This window comes from Fusarium vanettenii (genome assembly GCF_000151355.1).
Source record: "Fusarium vanettenii 77-13-4 chromosome 12 genomic scaffold NECHAsca_29_chr12_4_0, whole genome shotgun sequence".
Taxonomy (NCBI): Eukaryota; Fungi; Ascomycota; class Sordariomycetes; order Hypocreales; family Nectriaceae; genus Fusarium; species Fusarium vanettenii.
Genome location: NW_003315856.1, coordinates 370,414 through 382,203, shown reverse-complemented (window position 1 = coordinate 382,203; position 11,790 = coordinate 370,414). Strand labels below are relative to the sequence as shown.

At 52.0% G+C, this 11,790-nt stretch overlaps 2 protein-coding genes across 2 annotated transcripts; one reads left to right on the top strand and one right to left on the bottom strand.

Annotated features, from left to right (window-relative positions):
* Positions 1-513: 513 nt before the first annotated feature.
* On the top strand, positions 514-2,112 carry NECHADRAFT_53599 (uncharacterized protein; the record flags this gene model as incomplete). The annotated part of the gene is made up of 2 exons (XM_003043370.1): positions 514-651; positions 775-2,112. The coding sequence occupies 2 exons, from the start codon at positions 514-516 to the stop codon at positions 2,110-2,112; spliced, it is 1,476 nt and encodes a 491-aa protein (XP_003043416.1).
* A 239-nt stretch (positions 2,113-2,351) lies between these two features.
* NECHADRAFT_87507 (uncharacterized protein) lies at positions 2,352-8,927 on the bottom strand (the record flags this gene model as incomplete). Its single annotated transcript, XM_003043271.1, has 2 exons — positions 2,352-7,143; positions 7,219-8,927. 2 exons carry the CDS (start codon positions 8,925-8,927, stop codon positions 2,352-2,354), a joined length of 6,501 nt encoding a protein of 2,166 aa, XP_003043317.1.
* Positions 8,928-11,790: the final 2,863 nt, after the last annotated feature.

The window sequence follows — 11,790 nt, the reverse complement described above, 5'->3', positions numbered from 1 at the left end:
CCCTTCTAGTGAGTTTGATGGATCTTGGAGATGTCGGTTGTCTTATCTGATCTGTTCAATCATGGTGATCTGGGGCTCATATTCTCGGTGAAAGGTAGTGTATTTGGTCTATGATACTTGATCAATTCAAAGAAAACATGATACGAGTTATTCCTACTAAATTACAATAGAACAACGACGCATTCTCTCTCCGGAGACATCGAAAAACCCACGTTCCATGCCCCACGATCCGAGCGTTTAAAGCGTGGGAGACCATCGACTCAGGCGCCCTTCCAGGGCCGCTCCCCCCGTACAGGGTGGGACTGACGCGTCTTTATCCAGCTGGAGGGTATCGGCTAGTGACCTTTTTTGCTAGTCATGGTTCACGAAACGAACCTTGTTCTTCGTGGCCCACAAATTCTTGATCTGATAAAGGGCGCCATCGCCGACTTTAATCAGATAATTCCTTTCTTCAGCGCATCAATCTTTTCTTTACTTGCATTCTTTGACATTGATCCTCGCTCATATCGCAGCATGGATGTCTCAAAGGAAATCAAGGACCCCGAGCATGTCTCGGCCAATGCCTCTGCTGTCGACCGAGATGACAGCGACTCGGAGCACAATGGCAAGAAGCCTGTTCCTATGAGCATGAAGATCCTGTCGGTCGTCGTCGTCAGTATGATTGGCTTCGGAGGTCACTGGAGCAGTGGAGTTACAGGAGCTCTGAAGAGTACCTTGAAGAAGGTAAGTTGTATGTTTACCTGAAAACTGAACCATGGCTAATTGACTCTCCAGAAACTGCACATTACCAACACGCAGTATGCTGTTCTTGACACAAGTGAGAACTTCATCAAGACTGCTCTGATCTTGATCGCCGGCGTTCTCACAGACCGCTATGGAGGTGCAAGCACCATGCTCTGGGGCAACGCCATCTTCAGCGTCGGCGCCATCCTCGTCGCAGCAGCCACCACAGTCCGAAGCTACAAGTTCATGATCGGCGGCGTCATCGTCCAAGCCTTTGGCGATGTAGCAACACAAGTCGCCCAGTACAAGATCTTCTCCTCCTGGTTCCCACCATCATCCGGTTTCGCCTCTACTCTCGCGTTCGAACTCGGCATCGGCAAGATCGGTTCCTTCGTCGGAAAGGCCACAGCAAACGTCATTTCCAAGAACCTGGGCGACTTTAGCTGGGCATACTGGATGGCTGTCTTTATGAACCTCTTCACCAACGTCGCCACCCTCTTCTTCTGGTGGTTCACCCGCTGGTGCGAGAAGCGCTACGCTGGAACTCGCGACCCGGCTACTGGAGAGAAGCTTACTGAGAACAACAAACAGTTTGAGATTGGCAAGATGCTTCGTCTTCCCTGGAGTTTCTGGCTCGTCTGCCTATTCTCCCTGTTCCAGACTTCGACAGCCAGCATTTTCTCTTCCAACGGTACCGAACTCGCAGAACAACGCTTCAAGATCTCGGCTGTGCAAGCAGGATGGTACTCGGCCATGTCGCAGTATCTGGGCTTCTTCTTCGTACCACTTGTGGGCATATTCATCGACTTTCTTGGACAGCGTCTTACCGTCATGCTCATATGCGGCCTAGGAATGCTGCTCTCGATGTGCCTCGCAGCTTGGGGCCCAACAGTCGGTGGAACAGCAGCCAGCTTTGGCATCTATGCCATTGCTTCTTCATTCGGGCCTACCGTCATCATCGACAGCATCCGTACCAGCATGTGGTATCAAGAAGTCTTCGGATCCGGGTACGCCATCAAGATCGCCATCAACAACAGCATGACCATTATCGTCGGTGTCATCGCTGGTGCCATCCAGGACCGTGACAACGACAGCTACAAGAACGTCACTGTGCTGTACGTCACTCTTGCAGCTGGTTCAGTGATTGTTGCTGCCATCATGATGACCATTGGCTACATGACCGACACCATCGGCTTCCTGCAATGGAGCCGCAAGAAGAGAGTCAACAACGGACACATCATCAACACAAAGAAGGAGGAATACGAGTCCTCTGAGCGTGCTGAGTGGCACCGCAAGCTTGGTCTCATCAACTTTGGAGCCGTCATTGTGCTTGTTCTTGGTGCGTGGGCTGCTTACTTCTGGGGATTGGCAACTGGAAACCACTCTTAGAGATGCTCCAGCAGTGAGAAAATGGCAGGGGGTCAAGAGAGAGCTTCATATCAGAAGCTTTTGTCAACCACCCCTTGCCTCAAGGCAGCAGAGTCAACCTTGTATGCCTGAGTAATGTCTAGAAAAGCATCGTCATCATTTCAAGTACATCTAGAGCAAGTTATATACGAAATCTCAAGCATGTTCCTACTATTATCCAAGTTCATTTCATTTCATCGTGGCCATTCATCCACAACCGGCTACATCTCGTCATACTCAGGATAGGCCGGCACCGGTAACGGAGAACGAGCAATCTTGGCCTCCCTCACACCGTCCTTCTTATCCTTCTCAAACAGCTGCAGCACACTCTCATTCTCAAAAGCAGCCGCTACGTCAAGAGGGGTCTGCTGGGCATCATCCTCCAGCATCGTATCCAGGCCCAGTTCCATCAAGTCGCTAAAGGTTCTAACGCTTCTGCTCGCGACAACGTGCAGAAGTCCTCGACCCTTGGCGTCCCTAGCAAAGAAGTCGGCACCCACCCTCCTCAGCATTTGGACTGCTTTTCTTTCTCTAGTCATCCCGAATTGTTGCGGTTTCCTCTCCAAGATGGGGGAGTACGCCGGTGACGAGGGCGACCGAGGCGACCTAGGGGAGGCAGGCGATGCGAGCGGTGCAGGTGAGGCGGGGGAGTAGGGAGGTGAGTAGGCGGGCGACTGAGGAGACCTCATCCCATCGTCACTCTGAGAATACCTTCTTCTTTTGTCTTGAAAGAACAACTCTTTGCTATCCGCACGGCCGTAGAATGCAAACAAGGGTGTGTCTCCCATGTTGTTTCGCTTGTTCACATCCAAACCCCTTCCCACCAACTCCTCAAACAAGTCGAGCATCTCATCAACCTCAAGATACGGAGCAAGGACGTGAAGAAGGTTCTCGCCGTTTGCTGCAACCACCGAAGGATCGGCTCCTGCTGACAATAGAGCCCTCGCTGCACGAACATCCTTTCTGCGACCTCCCTGGCGGATTGCATAGTACAGCGGCGTCCAACCGTCGCCATCTGCCTGGTCCATGAGATTTGAGGCTTTTTCTAGAACATAGGCAAGCGAATCTCGGAACTGGTCAAACCTTTTCGGTTCATCGTGATCGTGGATCATGTGATGTAGGACGTTCCGACCAAAGTCATCCCGGGCTTCGATATCGGCACCAAGGGAAAGGAGCTTCTTGAAGATGGTTGCGTCGTCGGTTCGATATTGATCCTCCTGGCGGGATACCACGCCGTAGTCGGCCCCCTCACGACCCTCGCACGCCGCATGGAGTAGAGTACGACCTTTGCTGTCTCGGCAGTTGACATCCAAGCCCGGAACACTGAGCATCGGTCCAACCAGCAATCCATTTCGCAGAATGTGATGCAGGACCGTCACTTCGACATAGTACTTGACATCAGAGCCTTCGGAGCTCTTTTCCACTTGCCGGAACCCTGCAAGTGGGTTTGCTCCATGATCCAGTAGATGTTGCATCATCCGAAACGCCTCATCGGCTCTTTGTTGACCTGCGAGGCCATGCTGCCCAATCCACTTGTTGCCCAACTCCCTTGGGCAACGCATGAGAGGGTACACTTCATGCTCCTCCGTTACTATTGATGTCCAGCTAGCATGATGATTCTGACTTAGTCGTTCTTGTTTCTCATCTGGCTTCTTGGGCCGGCGCATGTTTGCATCAACTTTCCCTGAAAGGAACTCCTCCAGGCCTTCAAGGTTTCCATCCAGGATAGCAGCAAACAGAACATCCGCTGTTACAGTTGCGCCGTGAGACTTGAGGAGCCTGATTAGGTCTATATCCTGGTGGGCTAGGGCGAGGCAGCTGGTTCCCTTATCATCGGATGCGTTGACATCCGCGCCAGCTTCAATCAGCACCTTGGTCGCATCCATGCAGTATGGCCCATAGAGGTAGCGGGAGTCAATTCCTCCGAGAGATATGAGGAGCGGAGTCTGCCCGTTCGAGTTGCGAATGTTGATATCAGCACCTGCTTTGAGCAAGTATGGTAAAACTTGGTGAACATGCCACCATGCTCGGCCAAAGGCGACAAGATGGAGGGCCGAGGACTTTTCAACATCCCTTGCCGAGACGGGAGGGTACGACATTTCATTAACATCGACTCCAAACTGTTCAACCAACAACCGAACCACGTCCATGTTAGGGAGGTGTCTTCGGACAGCCTCCATGATGAAGGGTTCCAAGGAGTCATGATTTTTCTCAGATGCAAAGAAGCCTCCCCCTGCATTCCAAAGACCAGGCCGTGTCTTGTCTCCAAATGCATGCCAATCTCCCTTTTCCAACTTCGATTCTGCCTCGAAAGTGCCAATCTTGTCGACGAGGCGGGAAAATCCGTAGCGGATGAGAGTCGACAGGTTAGATCTTAAGCCCCAGTCCTTGTCGCGATTCGGGAGGAACACAGCTCCCATATGAGCAAGCTTTTCCACGAGAAAGTACTTTCTTCGAGCCAGGAGGAAAGACACGAGCTCGAAATTGCTTTGGCCTGCTTCTAGAACCCTCAGGTCCTTCATGATGCCGATTGAGGCTTCATTTGTCACTGGTCGCAAGACCTTGGTCCAGTCTGAAAGGTAGTGTTCATGATGAGGCTCCTTTAGCTTTCCATGCTTGATCAGCACCTCCTTCAGGCACTCAGCAAGATAATGTTCCTCCCTTCGGATAGCTTGCCCGATGGAGAAGCTGCCATCATCAAAGCCATCGATTCGATAGACCTCGGCGCCATGGGTGATGAGCATGTCAAGAATCTCCTCAAGCCTAGTCGCGCTTTGTTCAGTCAACCCGTTTAATCCATGGATATTTGGCACTCGACGAGATGTATCCTGGATTTTCACAGCCGAGACACCTTTTCCATTCTCAGGGGCATCTGTCGACGGGTGAGGGTCCTTCCACAGTTGATCCTCACTCTCAAAGCCAATGCAGCCTTCAAAGGGCTTTCCAATTTTGACATCGGCACCAGCCTCAAGCAAAAGGGCCACTGTTTCTGGTCTCCCCGACTGGCAAGCGTAGAAGAGCGGTGTGATCTCTTCTCTGTCAAACGTTTGGGTGTTGACACCTGTCACAGGGTTGGTCGTGCCGTATCTTTTTCGAAGCGCGTCGAGCAGACGACCGACCATGTTGCTCTCTCTGCAGCGTGCCGCAATGTGAAGAGGAGTCATGCCTTCATAAGTAGCCAACTTGGGGTCAGCACCGGCATCCAGAAGTCTGTTGGCGGAGAACTCGTCGCCTGTCGCTGCAATGTGTAAGGGGGTAATGCCATCGAGGTCTGCGCAGTCGACTTTCTTCATCCGCGAGATCACATAGTCAATGGGCATGAAGCTCCGTGGGTCAAAGTCATCATTCTTGCGATCGGCACCAGGGGCACACAGGATGTGCAGCGGCGTACGTCCAGCATGGTTCTTGGCCACCACGTCCAGGCCTCGTTCGATGAGTTGTTCCCACAAAAACATCATTCTCGTACGCCACTCAGTATCCGAATTTTCCTCACGCAGAGCAAGCTCATGAAGAAGACCGTTTCCGTAATTGTCAACAGCCTTGAGATTAAGGCCACGGCTGATCAAGGAGTCGAGGCGTGTCAACATATCACTCTCTGACTGTTCGCAATCCTCGACATCATGATGTTTAATGACTTGATGGAGCAGCGTTCGGCCCTTTCGATCACTGGCGAAAATAGAAGCGCCTCGATCAACAAGATGTTGGATTGTCTGATCAAACCGCTCTGTGCTCATCCTATCATCATCTGAAAACAGGCGAAATAGGTGAGTCGCCCCGTTTCGGTCAACGGCGTCGATGTCAGCGCCGGCGTCAACGAGAAGATCGAACAGCTCTGAGACGCCTGACTTGAAGTCGTCCAGGTAAGCTAAAGGAGCCAAGCCTTCCCGATTCTGGAGGTTTGGGTCAGCGCCTGCTGCCAGAAGAGCCCTGATCCTGTCACGGTTGAACCGCTGTTGCTGTAGTGCAAGGTGCAACGCGCCGTTACCCTTGTGGTCAACAGTCTTGCAGTCGGGTTTGTATTCCAGAAGTTGGTCGAGGGTTGGAGTATTTTTGCCGGCATCACCGAATTCATAAAAGATGCTTGAACTATGAGACCTGTCTAGCATGTACAGAAGAGGGGTTTGTCCAGATCTCGTTCTAGCCTCGATATTGGCGTGGCCATTTTCGACGAGAAGTCTCATGACATCCGGGTTTTCCACAACATGTAGTGGCGTACAACCATTGTTATCGGCAATGTTGGCATCAACTCCAGCATCAAGAAGTAACCGGGTCATGAGAGCCGATTTAGCTGTGCGATGAAGTAAAGTCTTCCCCGTTGCCGTAAGTTGATGAACGTCAATACCCGCTTCAACCAGGAGCGAGAAAAGGGTCGGCAAAACCTCAGGATCACCTTGTGCCGTGTAATCATCCAAATTGGTTGCCCAGCGGCAAATTTTATGTAAGCAGTTGAACGTAGGCGTCGGTGCGTTCAACGTCGACTCAGTATAGTCAGCTCCAGTTCCTTTGCACTTGGCGTTTGGGTCTGCTCCCGCCTCTAGAAGAACTCTGATAGTCTTGAGATCCTGAGGCCATGAACAAGCGTGGAACATCGGTGTGTTGCCCTCGAGCGTGTTGTTAACATCAACCCCAGGAACTTGGAGAATTCTGGCAACCACTTTCCATCTGCCGCCCTCTGCAGCCCAAGCCAAAGCACGATGAACAGTGTCGATCTCTTCGATAAACGAAAGAAACACTTCGACTGTCTCCAGATGCCCGTTGTTACAAGCACACTCAAGTGCTGTGTCTTGAGTAGGAGTGTACCAAAAGCCCGAGTAGTCGTCGTCCGGTGGTTCCGTCCGTGGAATGGGGTCACCTCCCGCCTCCAGAAATGCCCTCACGGCCTCAAAGTGGTTTTTTGATGCTGCTTCGACAAGTGGCTTCTCCCCCTCATCAGGTCTTTGGGGATAGAGGTCTGCCCCAGCAGCAGCCAAGACACGAATGATATCTGCATGCCCGTTTGCAGCTGCCATCCAACTGGTAGATGACATGTGTTAGCTTATTGTTTCTGCTGGGAATTTTTACTCTTGAAGCACTGTAAAGAGCACTTACAGCGGTGTTTGGCCATATCGGCTGAGTGTGTCTACCTCGGAGGTTTTGAGCAATTCCTTTGCATATGAGACCAGCCCTTCCTTGGCCGCAACATGGAGCGGTGTCAAGGACTCGTAGCCAGGTGCTTCCATCCGAAGCCATCGTCTCCGGCTGTCGTCATCACTCAGCAACTTGCTAATCTCCACGTTGAGCGTGGTTTGGTCATGTCCAGCAGCCTCAGATCTATTGGCATGATGGGCCCAGTTGTTGATGGCGTACTCAAAGAACGGATGCTTCAGCCTCGATTCTAGGCCCACAGGTTGATCTGATTCCTCGTGTTGCCAGCGTGAGTACCGTTGGGGTTGATCCAGGGAGACCGACTCCAGGCAGCCAGCCTGCAGGTATTGTAAACAACTTGCAGCAAGTGCGGCATGGGTTGGGCCCCTGCGTAGAATGGGGTATCCAAGGTAGTCTTCAGACCTCGTCGTGCCCTTGAGGTATTCAGTGAAGGAATGGTGAATCACTGAGACTGTCTCATCCGCCAAGATCTCCAAGAGTGGCCCACAGGCAGCTCGGATTAGGCTCTTTGTTGTTTTCAGATCTCGTGTAGAGCCATCAGGGCTTATGACCCTGATCAATTCAGCAAGCTCGAGTAATCGCAGAGGTCGGCTAGCGTGAGTAACTACTTGCAATATCAAGTGCTGGATTTCCTCGGCTATACCAGATCTACGGGCATGCTCTTTCAGCAAGTCCGTGTACAGGACGTTCAAGTCTTCGGGAAGCCGTGAAATCACTTCGGTGATATCAGCACCCTGTTCCAGAAATGCATCCATCGCCAGCTTAGCGTAGAGAAACAAGCCGTTGGCACGACCAGGGACGGCATTCATGATGACCTCCCATTCGCTTTGGGGGATAACAGAGTTGGACAGCGTGTACTGGACATATTTCGATATGTCTGCGTCGACCATCTTCTCCTCTAGCCGAAGATGAAGACATGGAGTCAGCCTGAGAGGATCTTCGACAGTTGGCACTGGGCGGCTGGTGATCAGCACCTTAATTGTCTTTGGTCGCCACGATCCGAGGTCTCCCAGGGCGGAAAGAAAGTCGTTGTTTCCTTGATCCATCTCATCAAGTGCATCAGCGATGCAAAAAGCCTTTCCAGGAAGATTTTCCAACGCCATCTTGAGATCTTTCCACATGTCCTCCATTGAAATCGATTCAATGGTCCGGCGCAAGTAAGTCTTTATTTTCTTCTGAAGGGGAGGACTGTAGTCCAACACCTGTTCCAACCAATCCCTCAGTAGAGCTTTGGGCTCATGGTTGGCATCGATGATTTGGCGGAAGAAGAAGAACAGAACTGGACATCCGGGGTTGGAAGCGGCTATCTCGTTGACAAGATTGGCCGCCATTACCGACTTTCCGGATCCTGGAATGCCCTTGATCCAAAGCAGCCCATGCTCTTCGCCTTGTAGCCATTCCTTATATGCGCTGCTCGAAGTGAGCCAGACACCTGTGCCAGCTACGTGTGCAGCTTGATGCTTGCGAAACTCGCCGCCAACATTGCCGTACGAGGTCGGATCCAGCCAGGAACGGATCTTTTGTATGTTTTCCGGGGACTCTGGGAGTATCTGCTCAGGGTTGTAGTTGCTGATATCATCACGATCAATCATCTCGACATCAACGTCGCTGTCGACCGCAACAGGGTCATCGTAGCTATCCATGGACGACATAATGCTGCCTGGTCGAGGCAGGCCCTAGCCGCTGATGTCAACGCAAGCCAGGCCAAGTGAACAGTTGATATCGGTGGACTAGAAAGGATTCAGGAACTTGTCTTGTCGAGGTTGATGAGAAGAGACCAAGAGGTGAAGGCAACACCTCTGACGAAGCGTGTGTTGCCATCATTGGCCAGCTCGGATTTCGCAGAAGAGGGGCCAGGCAGAACGCGACGCACTTGGCAGCTGACGCGCATCAGCTTCCTGACAGGGGGGCAATTGAGGTATTGTGCTGGCTCAGTGTGATACAGTTGAAGCAGCAGTGCTGATTTATTGTAATTCTGGTAGTTTCTGCCTAACTCCGGCGACTAGAAGACAGCATGAGATCCTTCCTTCTCTTCACACAGAGCATCTCGAATCGCTTGGTGTTGCTGGGCTTGAGTCGCGAGAAACAATGCTGACAAAGCTTGAATCTGATAAGATAACCCTTGATAAGATAACAGGTCAGCGAAGCACGGAGCAACTTGGCCATGACAAGTCAACAATACCATGTCTCTAGCAACTAATAATTCAAATTTCACGAATTAAGTCTCGAGCATTATGCCGTTTGAATGATACGCAGTACTAGAGAGTTAATGGGCCACTGCAGTGTACACATGATAATTGCTGGGTGTCTCTGTTAACTCTGACTTGCTTGAGCATTGATGTGCCCTGATCAGAGCTACCCTACAGAGAGTGCTGGTCTCTGCTGGCTAAGGGTATGATAAGATAAGAAGCCTGATTACCGGCTATCGATAAGCTCATCCTGATCCTTCATCTGGAGAGAGCTGGTAGGGTAATTAACGCGGAGACATGTTGGATCCGTTGTGACCTTATTCACCAGATCAACTTGCTTGCTTGTGCTTATCAATGCGCCGGTGAGACGGCAGGGACATACGGATACATCAAGAGGTTTTCGTTCAGCTCGTTCCATTGGCCCCTCGAATACGACCCAGAGCCCCGCGAATTCTGCCTTGGCGGGCGTTTGCTCGCGTGATCGCCAGCATCGGCTGCTGGTTGCTTTGACACCAGGCTCCAGCTTTGGGGCTGTGTACAACGAAAAAGAACACCCGAGAATGCTTTGGTGCTGAAGCGAGTTCTGCCACAGTTTAATAAAAGCAATATCGATTTCCTTGAGGGTCACTCTGCATAATCTTCGACACACCGTGGAAGTAAGGGTCGGACGTGGCTTAACAGCCCGTCAGCCCCTGTGTGAAGGCCTCAGGGGTGTCTCAGTGCTGACTCGAGTTCTCATTAGCTACCCTGATGAGGGCATACATTGCGATGTCTGCTTCAATTGAGATTGCCTGTTAATCGCGCGATACTCCCTTGTTGCTGGCTCGTCTGCCAGTGCCTTCTTTGCCGGTGCTAGACCCCCCCTCGAGTACCGAGATCTCCACGGCTTTTGGCGTCAACTCTTTCGCTCCTCGCTAGACCAGATGCAAGTACCGACGCTGCGACGGTCGCTTGTGTGCCAAGCACGGCTGTCAATGCCAAGAAGACTTTTGCCAATCCCCGGCGCTGCTTTGGCGACGTGAAGCCGCTCTCATAACCTGGGCGGAGCACTGCATTTCTGGGGAAGCCAACCATTGCCGCTTGGTGCGGGCTGAGTCTCCTGTGGCTTGATCACCACGCAAGCCACTCATTTTCAGGTGCACATTCGACTTTTCAGCAGAAGATGATCAGGGGATCATTTGCGCATGATTTGGAACTTTGGACACTGTGAGTGATGCAAGAAGCTCCGTTTTTAATTCCCCTTTCCCATTTATTACGACGTTGTTGGTCACTGAGCCCCATTGTCCGCGGCCGCCATGTCCAGGGGCTGCATGTCTTTGCTGTTCCTGGCGACCCGAGTTAGCCGCTAAGCACGTGACAGGGCTGATCGACAAACTCGTTCTGGCCTCCTTCTGTGGCTGCATCTTTGTGCAGGCGGCTGAGCAAAGCTGAGTCTCGAAATGCCACCTTTTGCATTCCCACTCCGCCTCTCGACGGATACAGCCATTCTTGTCATCGCCTGCTTGCTATACCTTCAACATGATTGGGTCGCCCTACCGGCAAATAGCAGAGGGAAAACAGCCTGGACCCATCGAGACCAGAGCATCCCTCGCCAAGCTTTGCTGATCGGGGCGACCATGGGTTCGGGACGGAGCCTAGACCAAGCTCATTAGCGCCGGCTGGGGGCTCTGTCAATGAACACTGGGGCAAGACGAATCATGTCGTAGGGTGACATGCTGCGAAGGTGAGAATCTCGAGTTTGGCCTGTGAAACCAATGCCCAAGCGGCCCCAGAATATGTGCTTGTGCGTGTGCGTGAGTGGGTGTGCCGTAAAGGGCGCTTGGGACCTGGCACCAAGAGAGGCATGTAGGTACAGATCGTCACGGCGAACAGGTGTCGTTTGACCATCGGCCCTACCTGACATTATACCTGTCGAGTGAACCCAGTACTCGCCGTCGAGGCTAACGAGGTATCTCTCATTAGTAGAGACACTTGAGACAGGCACAGTTTTAGCCTTGCCGTCGCCGGTACCGCAAAATTCCTTGTATAATTCACCAGTGCCGAACAGTTCACGTTCACTTCAACCCTGCGTCTTTCGCCGACAGCCTGCATCCCTTGGTTCTTTTTCCGAGACCAACAATATGCTCCGCACTGGATTGCGAGCCTGAGAGACGTGCTTTTCCCTCGCCGTTTGCCCACTCCTCAAGGTCACTCCCCACCGCCGGCCCAACAGCACCTGGTGTCTCAGGGAAGAGCCACTCAAGGGATCAACGGCTGCGCGCGGCCAACTCTCTCGCTCCCATCTTTTCCTTTGTGCTCCCTTTCTCTGTAAATCTTTTATTACATC